The sequence below is a fragment of the Dreissena polymorpha genome, chromosome 12 (assembly GCF_020536995.1).
Source record: "Dreissena polymorpha isolate Duluth1 chromosome 12, UMN_Dpol_1.0, whole genome shotgun sequence".
NCBI classification, from domain to species: Eukaryota; Metazoa; Mollusca; class Bivalvia; order Myida; family Dreissenidae; genus Dreissena; species Dreissena polymorpha.
Window position 1 is genome coordinate 46,555,659 of NC_068366.1, and position 16,730 is coordinate 46,572,388.

General features: G+C 36.6%; 1 protein-coding gene across 1 annotated transcript in view; it reads left to right on the forward strand.

The window, feature by feature from the left end:
• Nucleotides 1-16,730, forward strand: part of LOC127853915 (mitogen-activated protein kinase kinase kinase 7-like) — a 34,071-nt gene that overhangs the window by 9,017 nt on the left and 8,324 nt on the right. The window contains 6 exon segments of the mRNA XM_052388742.1: nt 3,745-3,808; nt 4,228-4,310; nt 4,312-4,455; nt 12,558-12,667; nt 13,576-13,652; nt 14,503-14,595. Coding sequence (XP_052244702.1) covers nt 3,745-3,808; nt 4,228-4,310; nt 4,312-4,455; nt 12,558-12,667; nt 13,576-13,652; nt 14,503-14,595 — 571 coding nt within the window.

Here is a 16,730-nt window from a genome sequence, read left to right on the forward strand (position 1 = left end):
AATGAATTGGAAAGATGTCATTACCATGAATTGTGGTTATTCAAGACACAATCTTAATGTTCAGTAAACTGCATGTTCCTGAATTACAGGCCCTTCAAATTTGATTGTGCAATTCAATTGAAACTTGAAATATGTCATCAACATGAAGTGCACATGTTCAAGACACAATTGTTACATTCAGGGATCCATTTATTTCAAAGTTATGTCCCCTTGACATGAGCAATTGACATATCTACTCTGCCCGCTGCGTGGGTGTATGTGTAGTCTTGTTTGGGACAAAGCTCTCGTTCTTTTTTGCCTAATGGTTGAAACACTGTACTGTGTATTTGCTTGTGTTTTTCTTATTCCATAATACGTGACATAGTGTTGACACTAAGGTGTGCCTCTCATTGTTATCACACGTTGTCCACATTGCAGTTTTATCTAGTGTTGACACCAAGGTGTGCCTCACATTGTTATCACACATTGTCCAAATTGCATTCCTTGTTTTGACACTAAGGTGTGCCTCACATTGTTTTCACACATTGTCCACATTGCAGTTCTAGTGTTGACACTAAGGTGTGCCTCACATTGCTATCATATGTTGTCCACATTGCAGTTCTATCTGGTGTTGACACTAAGGTGTGCCTCACATTGTTATCACACATTGTCCACATTGCAGTTCTAGTGTTGACACTAAGGTGTGTCTCACATTGTTATCACACGTTGTCCACACTGCAGTTCTATCTGGTGTTGACACTAAGGTGTGCCTCACATTGTTATCACACATTGTCCACATTGTAGTTCTAGTGTTGATACTAACATGTGCCTCACATTGTTATCACACATTGTCCACATTGCAGTTCTAGTGTTGACACTAAGGTGTGCCTCACATTGTTATCACACATTGTCCACATTGTAGTTCTAGTGTTGACACTAACATGTGCCTCACATTGTTATCACACATTGTCCACATTGCAGTTCTATCTAGTGTTAACACTAAGGTGTGCCTCACATTGTTATCACACGTTGTCCACATTACAGTCCTTGTGTTAACACTAAGGTGTGCCTCACATTGTTATCACACCTTGTCCACATTGCAGTTCTATCTAGTGTCAAAACTAAGGTGTGTCTCACATTGTTATCACACATTGTCCACATTGCAGTTCTAGTGTTGACACTAAGGTGTGTCTGACATTGTTATCACACATTGTCCACATTGCAGTTCTAGTGTTGACACTAATGTGTGCCTCAAATTGTTATCACATGTTGTCCACATTGCAGTTCTATCTGGTGTTGACACTAAGGTGTTGTTCTAATTGTTATCACACATTGTCCACATTGCAGTTCTAGTGTTGACACTAACATGTGCCTCACATTATTATCACATATTTTCCACATTGCAGTTCTAGTGTTGACACTCAGGTGTGCCTCACATTGTTATCACACATTGTCCACATTGTAGTTCTATCTGGTGTTGTCACTAATGTGTGCCTCTCATTGTTATCACACATTGTCCACATTGCAGTTCTAATTAGTGTTAACACTTAGGTGTACCTCACATTGTTATCACACATTGTCCACATTGCAGTTCTATCTAGTGTTAACACTTATGTGTGCCTCACATTGTTATCACACATTGTCCACATTGCAGTTCTAGTGTTGACACTAAGGTGTGTCTCACATTTTTATCACACATTGTCCACATTAATTGTAGTTCTATCTGGTGTTGACACCAAGATGTGCCTCACATTGTTATCACACATTGTTCACATTGCATTTCCAGTGTTGATACTAAGGTGTGCCTCACATTGTTATCAAATGTTGTTCACTTTGCAGTTCTAGTGTTGATACTAAGGTGTGCCTCACATTGTTATCACACATTGTCCACATTGTAGTTCTATCTGGTGTTGACACTAAGGTGTGCCTCACATTGTCCACATTGTAGTTTTATCTGGTGTTGACACTAAGGTGTGCCTCACATTGTTATCACACATTGTTCACATTGCAGTTCTAGTGTTGACACTAAGGTGTGCCTCACATTGTTATCACACATTGTCCACATTGCAGTTCTGTCTAGTGTTAACACTAAGGTGTGCCTCACATTGTTATCACACATTGTCAAGATTGCAGTTCTAGTGTTGACACTTAGGTGTGCCTCACATTGTTATCACACGTTGTCCACATTGCAGTTCTACCTAGTGTTAACACTAAGGTGTGCCTCACATTGTTATCACACATTGTCCACATCGTAGTTCTAGTATTGACACTAAGGTGTGACACACATTGTTATCACACGTTGTCCACATTGCAGTTCTATCTAGTGTTAACACTAAGGTGTGCCTCACATTGTTATCACACATTGTCCACATTGCAGTTCTAGTGTTGACACTAAGGTTTGCCTCACATTGTTATCACACGTTGTCCACATTGCAGTTCTAGTGTTGACACTAAGGTGTGCCTCACATTGTTATCACACGTTGTCCACATCGTAGTTCTTTTGTTGACACTAAGGTGTGCCTCACATTGTTATCACACATTGTCCACATTGCAGTTCTATCTAGTGTTAACACTTAGGTGTGCCTCACATTGTTATCACACATTGTCCACATTGCAGTTCTAGTCTTGACACTAAGGTGTGCCTCACATTGTTATCACACGTTGTCCACATTGCAGTTCTATCTAGTGTTAACACTAAGGTGTGCCTCACATTATTATCACACATTGTTATCACACATTTTCCACATTGCAGTTCTAGTGTTGACACTAAGGTGTGCCTCACATTGTTATCACACATTGTCCACATTGCAGTTCTAGTGTTGACACTAAGGTGTGCCTCACATTGTTATCAAACGTTGTTCACATTGCAGTTCTAGTGTTGACCCTAAGGTTTGCCTCACATTGTTATCACACATTGTCCACATTGTAGTTCTATCTGGTGTTGACACTAAGGTGTGCCTCACATTGTCCACATTGTAGTTCTATCTGGTGGTGACACTAAGGTGTGCCTCACATTGTTATCACACGTTGTTCACATTGCAGTTCTAGTGTAGACACTAACGTGCGCCTCACATTGTTATCACACGTTGTCCACATTGCAGTTCTATCTGGTGTTAACACTAAGGTGTGCCTCACATTGTTATCACACATTGTCCACATTGCAGTTTTAGTGTTGACACTAAGGTGTGCCTCACATTGTTATCACACGTTGTACACATTGCAGTTCTATCTAGTGTTAACATTAAGGTTTGCCTCACATTGTTATCACACATTGTCCACATTGCAGTTCTATCTAGTGTTAACACTAAGGTGTGCCTCACATTGTTATCACACGTTGTCCACATTACAGTCCTTGTGTTAACACTAAGGTGTGCCTCGCATTGTTATCACTCGTTGTCCACATTGCAGTTCTATCTAGTGTTAAAACTAAGGTGTGTCTCACATTGTAATCACACATTGTCCACATTGCAGATCTAGTGTTGACACTAAGGTGTGTCTCACATTGTTATCACACATTGTCCACATTGCAGTTCTAGTGTTGACACTAAGGTGTGCCCCACATTGTTATCACACCTTGTTAATATTGTAGTTCTAGTGTTGACACTAAGGTTGCCTCACATTGTTATCACACCTTGTCCATATTGTAGTTCTAGTGTTGACACTAAGGTGTGTCTCACATTGTTATCACACATTGTCCACATTGCAGTTCTAGTGTTGACACTAAGGTGTGCCTCACATTGTTATCACACATTGTCCACATTGCAGTTCTTTGCTGGTGCTGATGAGCCCTTGGAGTACCCACAGTACGAGGACGAGTCACCAGACTACAGTAAGACATCCAGCATATACATGACATTCTCATCGCTGTAGAGCTAGAAAATCCAGTCCTCAACGTACTTGCTTGAGATTTTTCGGAACAAAAATGACATGTTTAAAGATCAAAAGATTTAAGTGAATATTTATTTTGTATCTTGATACCATTATTAGCTTGACTATTTAGATAGTAAATCAACTTCTTATATATAGTAATGGCCATTATATCAGATGAGTGAGAGAAAATGTACATCATACTATCAAAGTGGAAAAAAGTCGAGCATGCTGTCTTATAACAGTTCTTGTCTTTTTAATGCCATTTAAATATTGCTCTAAAAATATTTCTAGATTATTTTATTTACTACATGTATTTCCACCAAAAAAGTGTTTTAAAAGAATGCTATATACTTTCACAATGAATAACTTTTTGCATAGTAATCTATGCATCAGGCTTCAGTTCACACATGCAGACCGGGGTCCCACTATGGCACGAATGCGTCGGGAATCGTCCACACCAACAACCTGCTGCCAGCGTCTGGCGGGGAGTCCCGCACAAGCACCATCAGTGAGACAGTGCGGCACAGCGGGGACTACATACCTCCGGGGCAAACACATGTCCAGTATGTCTACTCACACATCAGTGCTCCATCAACTGTGCCGGAGGTAAGTCACATATCCAATTATGTCTACCAACACATCAGTGCTCCATCAACCGTGCGGAAGGTAAGTCACATGTCCAGTATGTCTACCAACACATCAGTGCTCCATCCACCGTGCCTGAGGTAAGTCACATATCCAGTATGTCTACCAACACATCAGTGCTTCATCAACCATGCCGGAGGTAAGTCACATGTCCAGTATGTCTACCAACACATCAGTGCTCCATCAACCATGCTCGAGGTAAGTCACATGTCCAGTATGTCTACCAACACATCAGTGCTCCATCAACCGTGCCGGAGGTAAGTCACATGTCCAGTATGTCTACCAACACATCAGTGCTCCATCAACCGTGCCGGAGGTAAGTCACATGCCCAGTATGTCTACCAACACATCAGTGCTCCATCAACTGTGCCGGAGGTAAGTCATGTGTCCAGTATGTCTACCAACACATCAGTGCTCCATTAACCGTGCTGGAGGTAAGTCACATGTCTAGTATGTCTACCAACACATCAGTGCTCCATCAACTGTGCCTGTGGTAAGTCACATGTCCAGTATGTCTTCCAACACATCGGTGCTCCATCAACCGTGCCTGAGGTAAGTCACATGTCTAGTATGTCTACCAACACATCAGTGCTCCATCAACCGTGCCTGAGGTAAGTCACATATCCAGTATGTCTACCAACACATCAGTGCTTCATCAACCATGCCTGAGGTAAGTCACATGTCCAGTATGTCTACCAACACATCAGTGCTCAATCAACCGTGCCTGAGGTAAGTCACATGTCCAGTATGTCTACCAACATGTCAGTGCTCCATCAGCTGTGCTGAAGCTATGTTAGTGGACATCATTTAACCTTAAAAATGATCTTACATGGTTTTAATTGCTTTTGGATTTGCCAGTTTATTATGGCACCGTCTCATATTTTTCAATAAATATCAATTAATTGCAACTTGCAATATTGAAAAGTTTTTAAATATTTATTTCAAACTTCAGATCACTTACTCTCACGATTATCCCCAGAAATACTTTTTTGACAGCAGACACAAAAATCTCTTAAGAATCCGACATTCATTCACAGCAATCGAGATAACCAGCAAAAACAAACAAACAGATGTACATGTATATGTTTGACTGTCCAGAAAAATAGGCAATAAAACATTCTTCAGTTTAATGATGGCTTCAAATCTTGTATCACTGGTCTTCTTATTTCCTTCATTTTATGCGGGGTGGGGCATATAGATTAGCCCTTGTCTGTCAGCTGGAGTTATGGCCCCTTTTAATATGGAAAAAAAACTGTTATTTAATAGTGTTGTGCATATATCAAAAATTTAATGCTGCTAGAGAGTTGATACTTTACAAGCATAAAGTACCTCCTTACATGGGTTCAGATGTGTTCTACTTAACAGCTCCTTTTTATGCAATTACATTTTTTAAACTTTTGTCATGCATAAATAAAAAAGTATTGCTGCTAAAGGGATGAAACTTTGCAAACATATTAACCAGCGTGTGAACTTGTTCACCTCTATATTCTGGTTATGTTATTTTTTAGTAATTAGGTTTTTCAGACAAATGCAGAGATTAAGGGCATCCATGTTCTACAGACACGTTTCTAGTTAATATGTTCTTTCAATAAGTATCTTTTTTTTTACAGATTCAGTATCTTAAATATTTTTCTTGATTAAGAATATTTCTGATTCAGTGTTTTTAGCTCACCTGAGCACAACATGCTCATGGTGAGCTTTTGTGATTGCTTTTTGTCCGTCGTGCGTCATCCGTCGTCCGTCGTCCGTCGTGCCTTGTCATTATTTTGCCTTGTTACCACTCTAGAGGCCACATTTATTGTCTGATCTTCATGAAACTTGGTCAGAACATTTGTCCCATTGATACCTCGACTGAGTTCGAAACTGGGTCATGCTGGGTCAAAAACTAGGTCACTAGGTCAAAAAAAAGAAAAACCTTGTGAACACTGTAGAAGTCACATTTGATGCCCAATCTTCATGTCACTTTGTCAAAATATTTGTCTAAATGATATGTTGGTTGAGTTCAAAAATTGTTCCGGTCCGTTGAAAAACATGGCCACCAGGGGGCGGGGCAGTATTCCTTATATGGCTATAGAGAAACCTTGTGGACACTAGAAGTCACAATTTTGGCCCAATCATCATGAAACTTGGTCAAAACATTGGTTTCATTGATATCTCGGACAAGTTCGAAAATGGTCCAGATCGGTGGAAAAACATGGCCACCAGGGGGCGGGGCAGTTTTCTCTATATGTATATAGTGAAAACATGGGAACACTCTAGAAGTCACATTTTTGGTCCAATGTTCATGAAATTTGGTCAGAACATTTGTTTTTTGGATATGACAGTTGAGTTCGAAAATGGTTTTGATCGGTAAAAAAGCATGGCCGCTGGGGGGGGTCATTTTCCTTATATTAATATATATAGTAATAACAGCTTTTGAACACTATATAGTTTATCATGTCAAGGGAAGTAACTGCAAATGAAAAATTATGTTGAATTGACAGAGTTGTCTCCCTTTTTAAAATATTTGTTTTAAGCACAAGAAGATTAAGTGGAATTAATTATTTAGATAGTTTTACATTCTGGAAGATAGCAAACTTTTGAATATGTTTTTTATTGTTTGATGATTCTGTACAATATGGCATTCTTTTGTCAAACAATTAAAGCGAGACTATACGATTTTTATATGTGTTACATTGTAATATATTGATAAATATGTTACAATAACACAAAATAGGCAAGATATTGAAGACGAATTTCATAAAATGCAGCAAAGACAAATTAGCGCCCCGAGCTGATGGTGACGAAGATATTTCGTACATATTTTCTTACAATAACCGAAGAATTCGGCTTTTTATTAGGATCGGAGTTAGTGTTCGTGTGTCGTATGAATAGACATCGCTGCAGGAATTTAAAAACAACCATTAAACTAAAGTAAGATTCACATCGTACATGCATGATATACATTCTGGCGAATTCGACTGTACAGACATTTTCGATTTCAGAATTAAATATCTCGCTTATTTTGCATTTTTTGACACATGTTCTTCTTAAGTTATATTTTAAATTATATTGAAATGTATGACCTTGTTAACACTCTAGAGGTCACATTTATTTTCCGGTCATCATGAAACTTGGTCTGAAGATTTGTCCCAATGATATCTTGGATGAGTTCGAAAATGGTTTTTGTTGCTTTAAAAACATGGCCACCAGGGGCGGGGAATTTTTCCTTATATGGCTATATATGGCTGTAGTAAAACCTTGTTAACACTCTAGAGGCCACATTTATTGTCCAATCTTCATGAAATTTGGTCAGAAGATTGGTCTCAATGATATCTTGGATGAGTTCGAAAATAATTATGTTTGCTTGAAAAACATGGCTTCCAATGGGGCGGGACAATTTTCCTTATACAGCTATAGTAAAATCTTGTTAATACTCTAGTTTTATTTCATTCAGTTGCCCAATCTTCATGAAATTTGGTCAGAACATTTGTGTCCTGTGTAGTAAAGTTTTGTTTTATTATGTCAGTATTATGTACCATTAACTGTTTTATTTAATTGTTCATAACACAGAATTTTCATAATTAAGCCTATCAACTAAGAGAAAGCTGAAATGAAGACAACATGTGCACAATTTTGCAGTATCTATCTCCATTGTTTAACCTGCTGAGTCATATTTCCCAATCTATTTTTAGTTCTGCTCTAGAATTTGTTAGACCCCAGATATTGATCATTGCAGTGTGTAACTATTTACCACTCAGCTTACTGACCCTCTCACTGTGCTGTATGCCAGATGTTAATATCAGTGGTCAGTACTAAAAGCTGGTTGAACTGTTTGATATATTTTATTTCACAGTGGGAGTATTTAATGCATGTTTTTAACAATTAACAAAAAAATATGTAATTTAAATGGGAACTTCATATCAAAACAAGATTCCATAATGATTCACTCTATATAATCATATTAAAGATATGTTAGCAAATATCAAATGGATAGTCTATGAAAACAATAAGGAAATAATTTCAATTATAAGTTTCTAGAGATAAAAAACAAACTCAGAATAATCTTCAAAATCAAGATTTACCTTTCTTATTTGCGGAGTTCATTTATCAAGATTAATCATTTTCAGGCTTAATGTTTTTAAACAATGTTAGAAAATTGAAAATAAAACGGTAATGAATGATACACAATATTAATGAAATGAAATATAAAATTGATACATTTTCATATTTCTAAATTGTTTAGTGTAAAACAGCCTACTGTTGAATAATATGTTTATAAAACGATTCAAGTAAACGGCAATACCTTTACTTAATTGAATTACAACCAGTCAGCAGTGTCATCCTGACCGGAAATAAGCGATTGTGGAATAAATATTTCCGCATAAAATATTTGCTCACAAAGTTACATAACTCGTTACCATCCCGTGACCAGTTCACGTGCGTAAGTAAACGAGACCGCACTACCACACCTAGATACGACATTTGAGTTTGAAAATGGTTTGGATCTATAAAAAAACATGGCCGCTGGGGGGGGGGGGGTCTTTTTCCTTATATTTATATAGTAAAAAAGCTTGTGAACACTCTAGAAGTCACATTTTTTCGGCGTAAGCTGCATAAGCCAGCTTTTCACCCTGACTTGACCTTTGTAAGTGTCCAATAAAATTCAAATAAAATTTCCCGCGGCTAGGTACGAATGAATACACTTCATTTATTCCATTGGCTGATTTGAGTATACCACCAGAACATTGGAAACATATCCGCGTCTTTGTAACACTGTTTTACTGTATGAAACAATTTTATCTCTAATGAAAAGGCTTAATAGATAGAACAGTTTTACACTCAATTCTCGACATCAATACAGTTTGTGCGTACACCTTTTATTTTCAGAGTATTACCAGCGCAAAAGCGTTTATACTTAAAAGGCTATGTTCTCATATTTAGTACTTACTTCCATATTCCTGTCAACATGTTAACATGTAAAAGTATAAAGAGCAGTGGAAGCGAGGCCTCACTTTAAAGAATTGCATTTCAATCCGCGAGGTTTCGGGTCAAGTCGCGGACATTCAGAGTTTATATACAGGTCATCACCGGAGTTCGCGGTCAGTAAAATAATCGTTATATAATAAAGACGCTATCCGTGAACTAGGTGACCTGGAATTTTCTTTAGACCAGAAATATGTTAAAAGAAGATATTCAGCAATATAATTATGGTATGTCAATAATAGATTCTTAATGTGTTTTCAACAATACAATGATAAATATTATTTTTAATAAATTTAACAATAATTATTCCACCATATTGCCTAATGTACTAAAGTGATATTATGAGCATGTAACAGTTTATAGGTGTCTATCGCAACCGTTGATTATTTTTGATGTTTCTACTTCATATACACTTATAGTAATTAATGCAGCATCAACATACTAAAACAATATACCAGAAAGAGAAAAATAATGCATTTGAATATTAACCGTACTTTCGTTTGACAACTGATCATGCGTTAACGAGTTGAACCTAAATTTAGTTTTAGTGCAGATTTGTTCATACGACACAAAGACACAATATTGTTTTACGGATCATTTCGGCTTACAGGACTGGGTGGGTCACGTAAGAATATCGAATATAAAATATATTTTTATAAACAACTGGTAGCAAGGTGAGTTGCAGATAATTGATCAGTAACCACATTTTAACTAACTATTTTGACCTGTTAACTCTTTTCAGCTCAATTCAACAGTGCAAAATGCCCATAATATCACTTTAAGCATGAGCACGATGATTCTCGATACTGTTAATAATCGAATCAAATAGCAATGCCCGACAGACCACTAAAACAGGTTTGTTCTCGTGTGGCCGGTTGACTCATATGTTTAAATTTCACTTCCATTCTTCTTTTGGTTTTCTGTTTTGTATCTATAGGTTTATGACCAGCAATATGTTATAATGTAAAATAAGCCGCGAAAACTCCCCGTAACATCCCGTACTGCGTGTGATGCAGCTAAGAACTGCACAGAAAAAGACATTCGCTATCCTTGATCTCATTCATTAAACTATTTACGCCGTATATCTTTTTTAAAGATATTTCTTGTTACTTAATCATCATAAAATTTTGTCAAAACATTAGTTATGTGGATGTCTCGGATGAGTTTGAAAATGGTCGTGATAAGTGGAAAAACATGGGCACCAGGCAGTGGGGCAGTTTTCTTTATATGTATATAGTGAAAACATGTGAACAGTCTAGAAGACATTATCTTCATGAAATTTGGACATATCTTGGAAGAGTTCAAAAATGGTTCAGCTCTGTTAAAAAAACATGGCCGCCAGAGGGCTACCCGGTATTTGTTGTTCATTCTTCATGAAACTTGGTTAGAACATTTGTTTCATTGATATCTTGGGCTGCAGGTTATATTACACTAATTCCATTTCCCATAGGGTCCCATTATAAAACTGCCAACTTTCAAAGCATTTTTCTTGTATCTCCTATAGATCAATTTTTGCAAGACCGGTATCATTTTAAAGAAAAATCTGTCCTCTTTCAATAAATGCAGTCAAAAATATATGGTCTCGCAACTTCTAAGAAAGTAATATTCGTTCAAAGGCAAGCACCCTCAGAAAACAGAGTTTCGAAAGTGAAATTTTGACAAAAGCCCCGTACTTCAATAAACGCACCCCAAACAGTCATCTTTCAACGTAATCCCCAATGAAATGCGCCAAAATCTTGCAGACACACACAGGATGCCGGAAATAATCACAAAAAGCATGGGTGCGATCGCTTAATCACTTTTAATACCGAAGAGAAAAGGAACTCTTTAGAAATAGTGTGCACTACTTTCGAATGGACCAGGGAGGGATACAAAATGATTTAGTGTAATGTAACCTGCAAAGAAACTTAAACTTTTCAGATCATGGAAGAAACGCATCTACAGCATTAATAATATATTTGTACTACAAATACAAAATTTCAGGTCGATCTGACAACTAGAAATACCCCAAAAACGCCTTTGAGTATGACATGTGATAAGCCATCTGGCTTGCGTTTTCTGTACTTTGATTCCGGAGGCAAAGCGACCTCAAATCGCATGTAAATCATATAAAACTACAAAATAAACAGCCCATTTACACGTATTTGCATGCCGTGGATATAACTGATGCGTTAAAAGTGTTATAAGTTTCTTAAAACACAATCGGTGAGCACTGAGGTTCTGAAAATCTTGTTTCCGTATTTTTGTTTACTTTTTTTACCCGAAAAATCCCATTTTCCTTTAAAAATCGTAGAAAACACATACACAATTATACTTTTCACATGTTTTCCCGCTAAATGTAATCCAATCAATAAAATAACACAGCTAAATAGTGATTTTCTATATAGATATTGTACCTGAAGACCCGGTATGTGCGTTTTTTAAAGGTTATATTACACTAATTCCATTTCCCATAGGGTCCCATTATAAAACTGCCAACTTTCAAAGCATTTTTCTTGTATCTCCTATAGATCAATTTTTGCAAGACCGGTATCATTTTAAAGATAAATCTGTCCTCTTTCAATAAATGCAGTCAAAAATATATGGTCTTGCAACTTCTAAGAAAGTAAAATTTGCCCAAAGGCAAGCACCCTCGGAAAACAGAGTTTCGAAAGTGAATTTTCGACAAAAGCCCCGTACTTTTATAAACGCACCCCAAACAGTCATCTTTCAACGTAATCCTCAATGAAATGCGCCAAAATGTTGCAGACACACTCAGGATGCAGGAAATAATCACAAAAAGCATGGGTGAGATCGCTTAATTACTTTTAATACCGAGGAGAAAAGGAACTCTTTAGAAATAGGCACTACTTTCGAATGGACCACGGAGGGATACAAAATGATTTAGTGCAAAGAACAGGTCATTTCATTTTATCTCAGGTGAGCGACTTTGGGCCTTTCAGGCCCTCTTGTTTAATAATGATTTCTTTCCAATCAGTCACATATGTAAGTGTGATTTGAATTACACAATTGACTGTCCCCATTTTCAGCATTACATTCTGAAATTTGTATAGCAGATATCAAATGTAGTTGAGTGTATAGAGTAGTCTCCCTTTTAGGAGGAGAATCTAGCCCAGAAGAGCGCTCCCCCCTCCCTGGCAGCCAGTAGAGAGAGTCTTGTTGGAATACACAGCCCTCGCTCAGGGACACCCATAGACTTTCAGAAGAGGTACACAACTTGCCTTCAGAGGCTGAATTCAGGGCTTCAAGTGTTTGTCTGGACATTTACTGTTTTCCCTTTTGAACATTATTATATGTTTGCAAAATATTTTGAAGTGGTTGCATTCTTTCAGAAATTCCTAATAGGTTGCTTCGAAATGTAAGTTATATATTCAATTTAATATGGTTTTAATTATTTTTTTCTTTCATTGAATAAAGTTTTTTATGCCCGCGGTAGGGTGGCATATAGCAGTTGAACTGTCCGTCAGTCCATTAGTCTTCTGTCCGTCAGTCAGTCTGTCCGTCCGTCCGAAAACTTGAACATTGCTTAACTTTTGCAATATTGAAGATAGCAACTTGATATTTGGCATGCATGTGTATCTAATGGAGCTGCACATTTTGAGTGGTGAAAGGTCCAGGTCATCCTTCAAGATAAAAGGTAAAATATATGGCTTCAAAGCGGCGCAGTAGGGGGTCATTGTGTTTCTGACAAACACATCTCTTGTTTAATGAATGTAATGTATTAGTTTATTTTATTGTTTGGATAATTCAGAAATTGTTAAGAGCCATTTATTGTAGCTTGGAAAAGGTTTCTTTGCATCCCTTGTTTACACAAGACTTTAGTTAACCTTTTCCCACTCAGAGGCAAAGTGACAATGGCTATGTGCGAACAGCATAAAACATAAACAGCCTGCCAGTAACTCGTAATCTGTTCAGGTTTTATGCTGTTTGCTGCTCATCAGTATCTTTTGGCTGGAAATGAAGCCTTAAAAACTTGATTCTAGTAAAGAGGATAAGGGGTAAAGGGTTAAAAAATAAAAAGATTCATCTGCATTTAATCTGTGGTAAGATTATCCAATCAGAATGCAACGTTAATATGAAACTGCAGGAGTTGTACTGATTGGTCTGTGGTTTCAGGTACTCTGCTGACCTGACACACATGCCAGAGTATAACATCATCACTCAAGGTGGCACACCAATCATACATCCTAAAGGTATCTCTCATATAAACATATAACATAACCTAGCATGTTTCAACATCCTTATGCTTGTTTTACAGGTCAGTCAAAATAGGTGCCAAAATTCTGCCATACTTTCATTTTTAAAAGTATATATTTGTCCCAAATGATCCATTAAATATTCTATTGAAAGTTTCAAAAAAACATTTGTGTGTTAATTCATAATGTTTGTTCATCTCCATGTTCAGCTCTATGAATGAAACCTTAGCAAATCTTGGTAAATCCAAGTATTGGAGTATTTAATCAAATATACATGTACTATAAAAATGTTCAATATGTTTTCAAATTATTATTGTTTATGTTGGTAAGGGCAACTTTGGCTGGTAGAAATATATAAATAAATATTTGACTGGTTCTAAGAATCCCGCTTGGAATTCATTACATCATCAGCAAAGATAGTCTGTTCAACTGTTCAGTAAAATCAGTTTTATATTTAAGTTAAATAATCTATCAAAGTAAAATAAACATAAACCAGTCTGTATTTTTCCACATATTCAAAGTTTTGTGTTTATTTTTAAGTTTTACATATTGTTTTTGTGTTGTCTGACACGAGGTCCGATAGTTTTGGAAATATTATCGGACCTGAGCAAATATTATTAGATTTGTCGCATGGGTTGCATATCATATACCAAAGCTCTACATGGCAGAAAGACCAAAGCATTTCCTGTAAACCATTATATTTCTCAATTACAAAGATATATACCTTGTAGAGCAAATTAAACATTAGCATATTAATCCACTAAAATGTGCATTAACCCAGTAGATTTTACTAATCTTTGTATTAGTTGTGTGTTTGTATGACTTGTGGTGTCTGTGTGGTTTGCAGTGTTAGGTCATCGAAGGTCGGGGTCCCATGGCACACCCACGTTCCTAGTGCCAGCGGGAGTTATGCCTAATGCATGTTTAATGCAGAACAAAGGTTAGATCATATGTCGTGTAGAGCTTAATGTTACTGGATACTATGTGGGCCTTTGGTCAAAGGATGGCAGTTAAACTTTTTGGGATTTCAACAAGTTAATAGCTGATGGACTGTAAGTGTTTTATGCATAATTTATGTTTTGTCCATTTTATTTTTCCGTTGATACTAAACTAAACTCTCACAACTCAGCCAAGAGGAAATTGAACTTCTCTTATATTACCTGCTAATTAATATTTAAGTTAGTCCATAAGGTTTGTATTTTATATTATGTTTGCTTCTTGTACTTTTGTATCGCTTTAAATTAAGTGTGTACAGATTAACATTGTAACACCACTTATAGTTTTCATGGTATCTATCTTGTGTCATTTCTACTATATTGGAACCCATATCATTGTCCCTTTTTTAATAGTTTTAGAAGACTTATATGTTACATATTCCCATTACAAGCGAAAATACTGCCGATATTTGACACTTGATGTGTGTGTCATTTTATTGTTTTGTAGCTTTCATTGCTATTTTTCAAGTACCATGTGGTACTATTAGAGCATTTAACATGTTTACTGCAGATATGTAAACTTAACATGGATTACACTGGGACAAACTTTGCTTATACAATGTTAATAGCAATGATGAATTAGATTATTAGTGCATAATTTTGTTAAATTGTTATCCTTGTTGCACTGATTGAATTGTTAGCTTGACTATTCTCAATAGTCTGAGCTGTACTACTCACCTAGCTGTCGGCATGTGCATAATGCAACATCTAAATATACCTATCTCTACAGTTTCTTCTACAGGTATTCACTTCATACTTGGGTACACAGACACCGACCAAGTTCCATAACCTGCAATTTTACAGAATTATGGCCCTTTTTTATTTATAATAGTCAGGTTTACATTTCATTGCAACATCTCAATGTCTCAAATTCTCAATATGCACATCAAATATGGAAATACAACTTCATATATGTTTTCATGGTATTTTAATGAGTAACTGACCATTGCCTATAGCTAGGTGCAGCTTTTCAGCAAGATTATGCCCCTTTTTGTACCTTTACACTCACATTGAGGTTAGCATGCAAGATAGCATTCAGAATAAGTACTTTAGATATTCAATTTAAACTTTTAAACATGACTATAGGATCATCATGCAAATTCACTCGTTGAGGCAAATAGCTCTGGATACCCAGAATTTGGGCCAGTTGGATGAAGGTAGCTGTTGCTTAAAATAGAGAAAGTGATTTTTTTAAATAACTTCTATTAGGATGGAGATGTTTTGATTATATTTTACCCGTAGGTAGCTTCCATGCTAATCTAGCTTGGCATTGCATCAGGGGCCAGTTGAATTCCATTCAATAACTAAAGTTTGCAGTTATTTTGTGTGAAAGTAGAATACATGCAGGCTTCATAGGAGATTGCACATAGGGCTTGTTACTTCAAGTCACTGGTACAAAATGTAGAACAAATGTTTCCACTGAGCACATTGCTTTTAGATGTTTGCTCATATTTGATGTGTAGCTACCATTCATGCAGACTTAGTTTGGGATTGTATTTGGGGCCAGTCTGGTCAAGGTGAAGGTCACTGTTATTTAACATAGAAATACAGTTTAGTCTCATGAAGGATAGTTTTGATGGAGGTTTTTTTTTATTGAAATTTGTTTGTAGGCTGCTTATATGCCCTTGTGTGGGGATTGCATAGTTTCATTTGCATTTTATGTATTTTAATAATAACAAATTAATGAACAATAACAATTTTGTTTTGTGGCATGGTTACGTTTCTTTAAGTAATTGAAAATTTCACATTTGATTTTGCATATAACTAAATATGTTACTATTGCATATTATCACTGTCAAACGTGTCTTTTTATGTCCCCCACCACTATAGTGGGGGACATATTGTTTTTGCCCTGTCTGTTGGTCTGTTTGTTTGCCCCAACTTTAACATTTTGTCATAACTTTTGCAATATTGAAGATAGCAACTTCATATTTGGCATGCATGTGTATCTCATGGAGCTGCACATTTTGAGTGGTGAAAGGTCAAGGTCATCCTTCAAGGTCAAAGGTAAAAAAAAACATAATTCAAAGGGGCACAGAAGGGGACATAGTGTTTCTGTTAATAATTATATTTGAAGCCT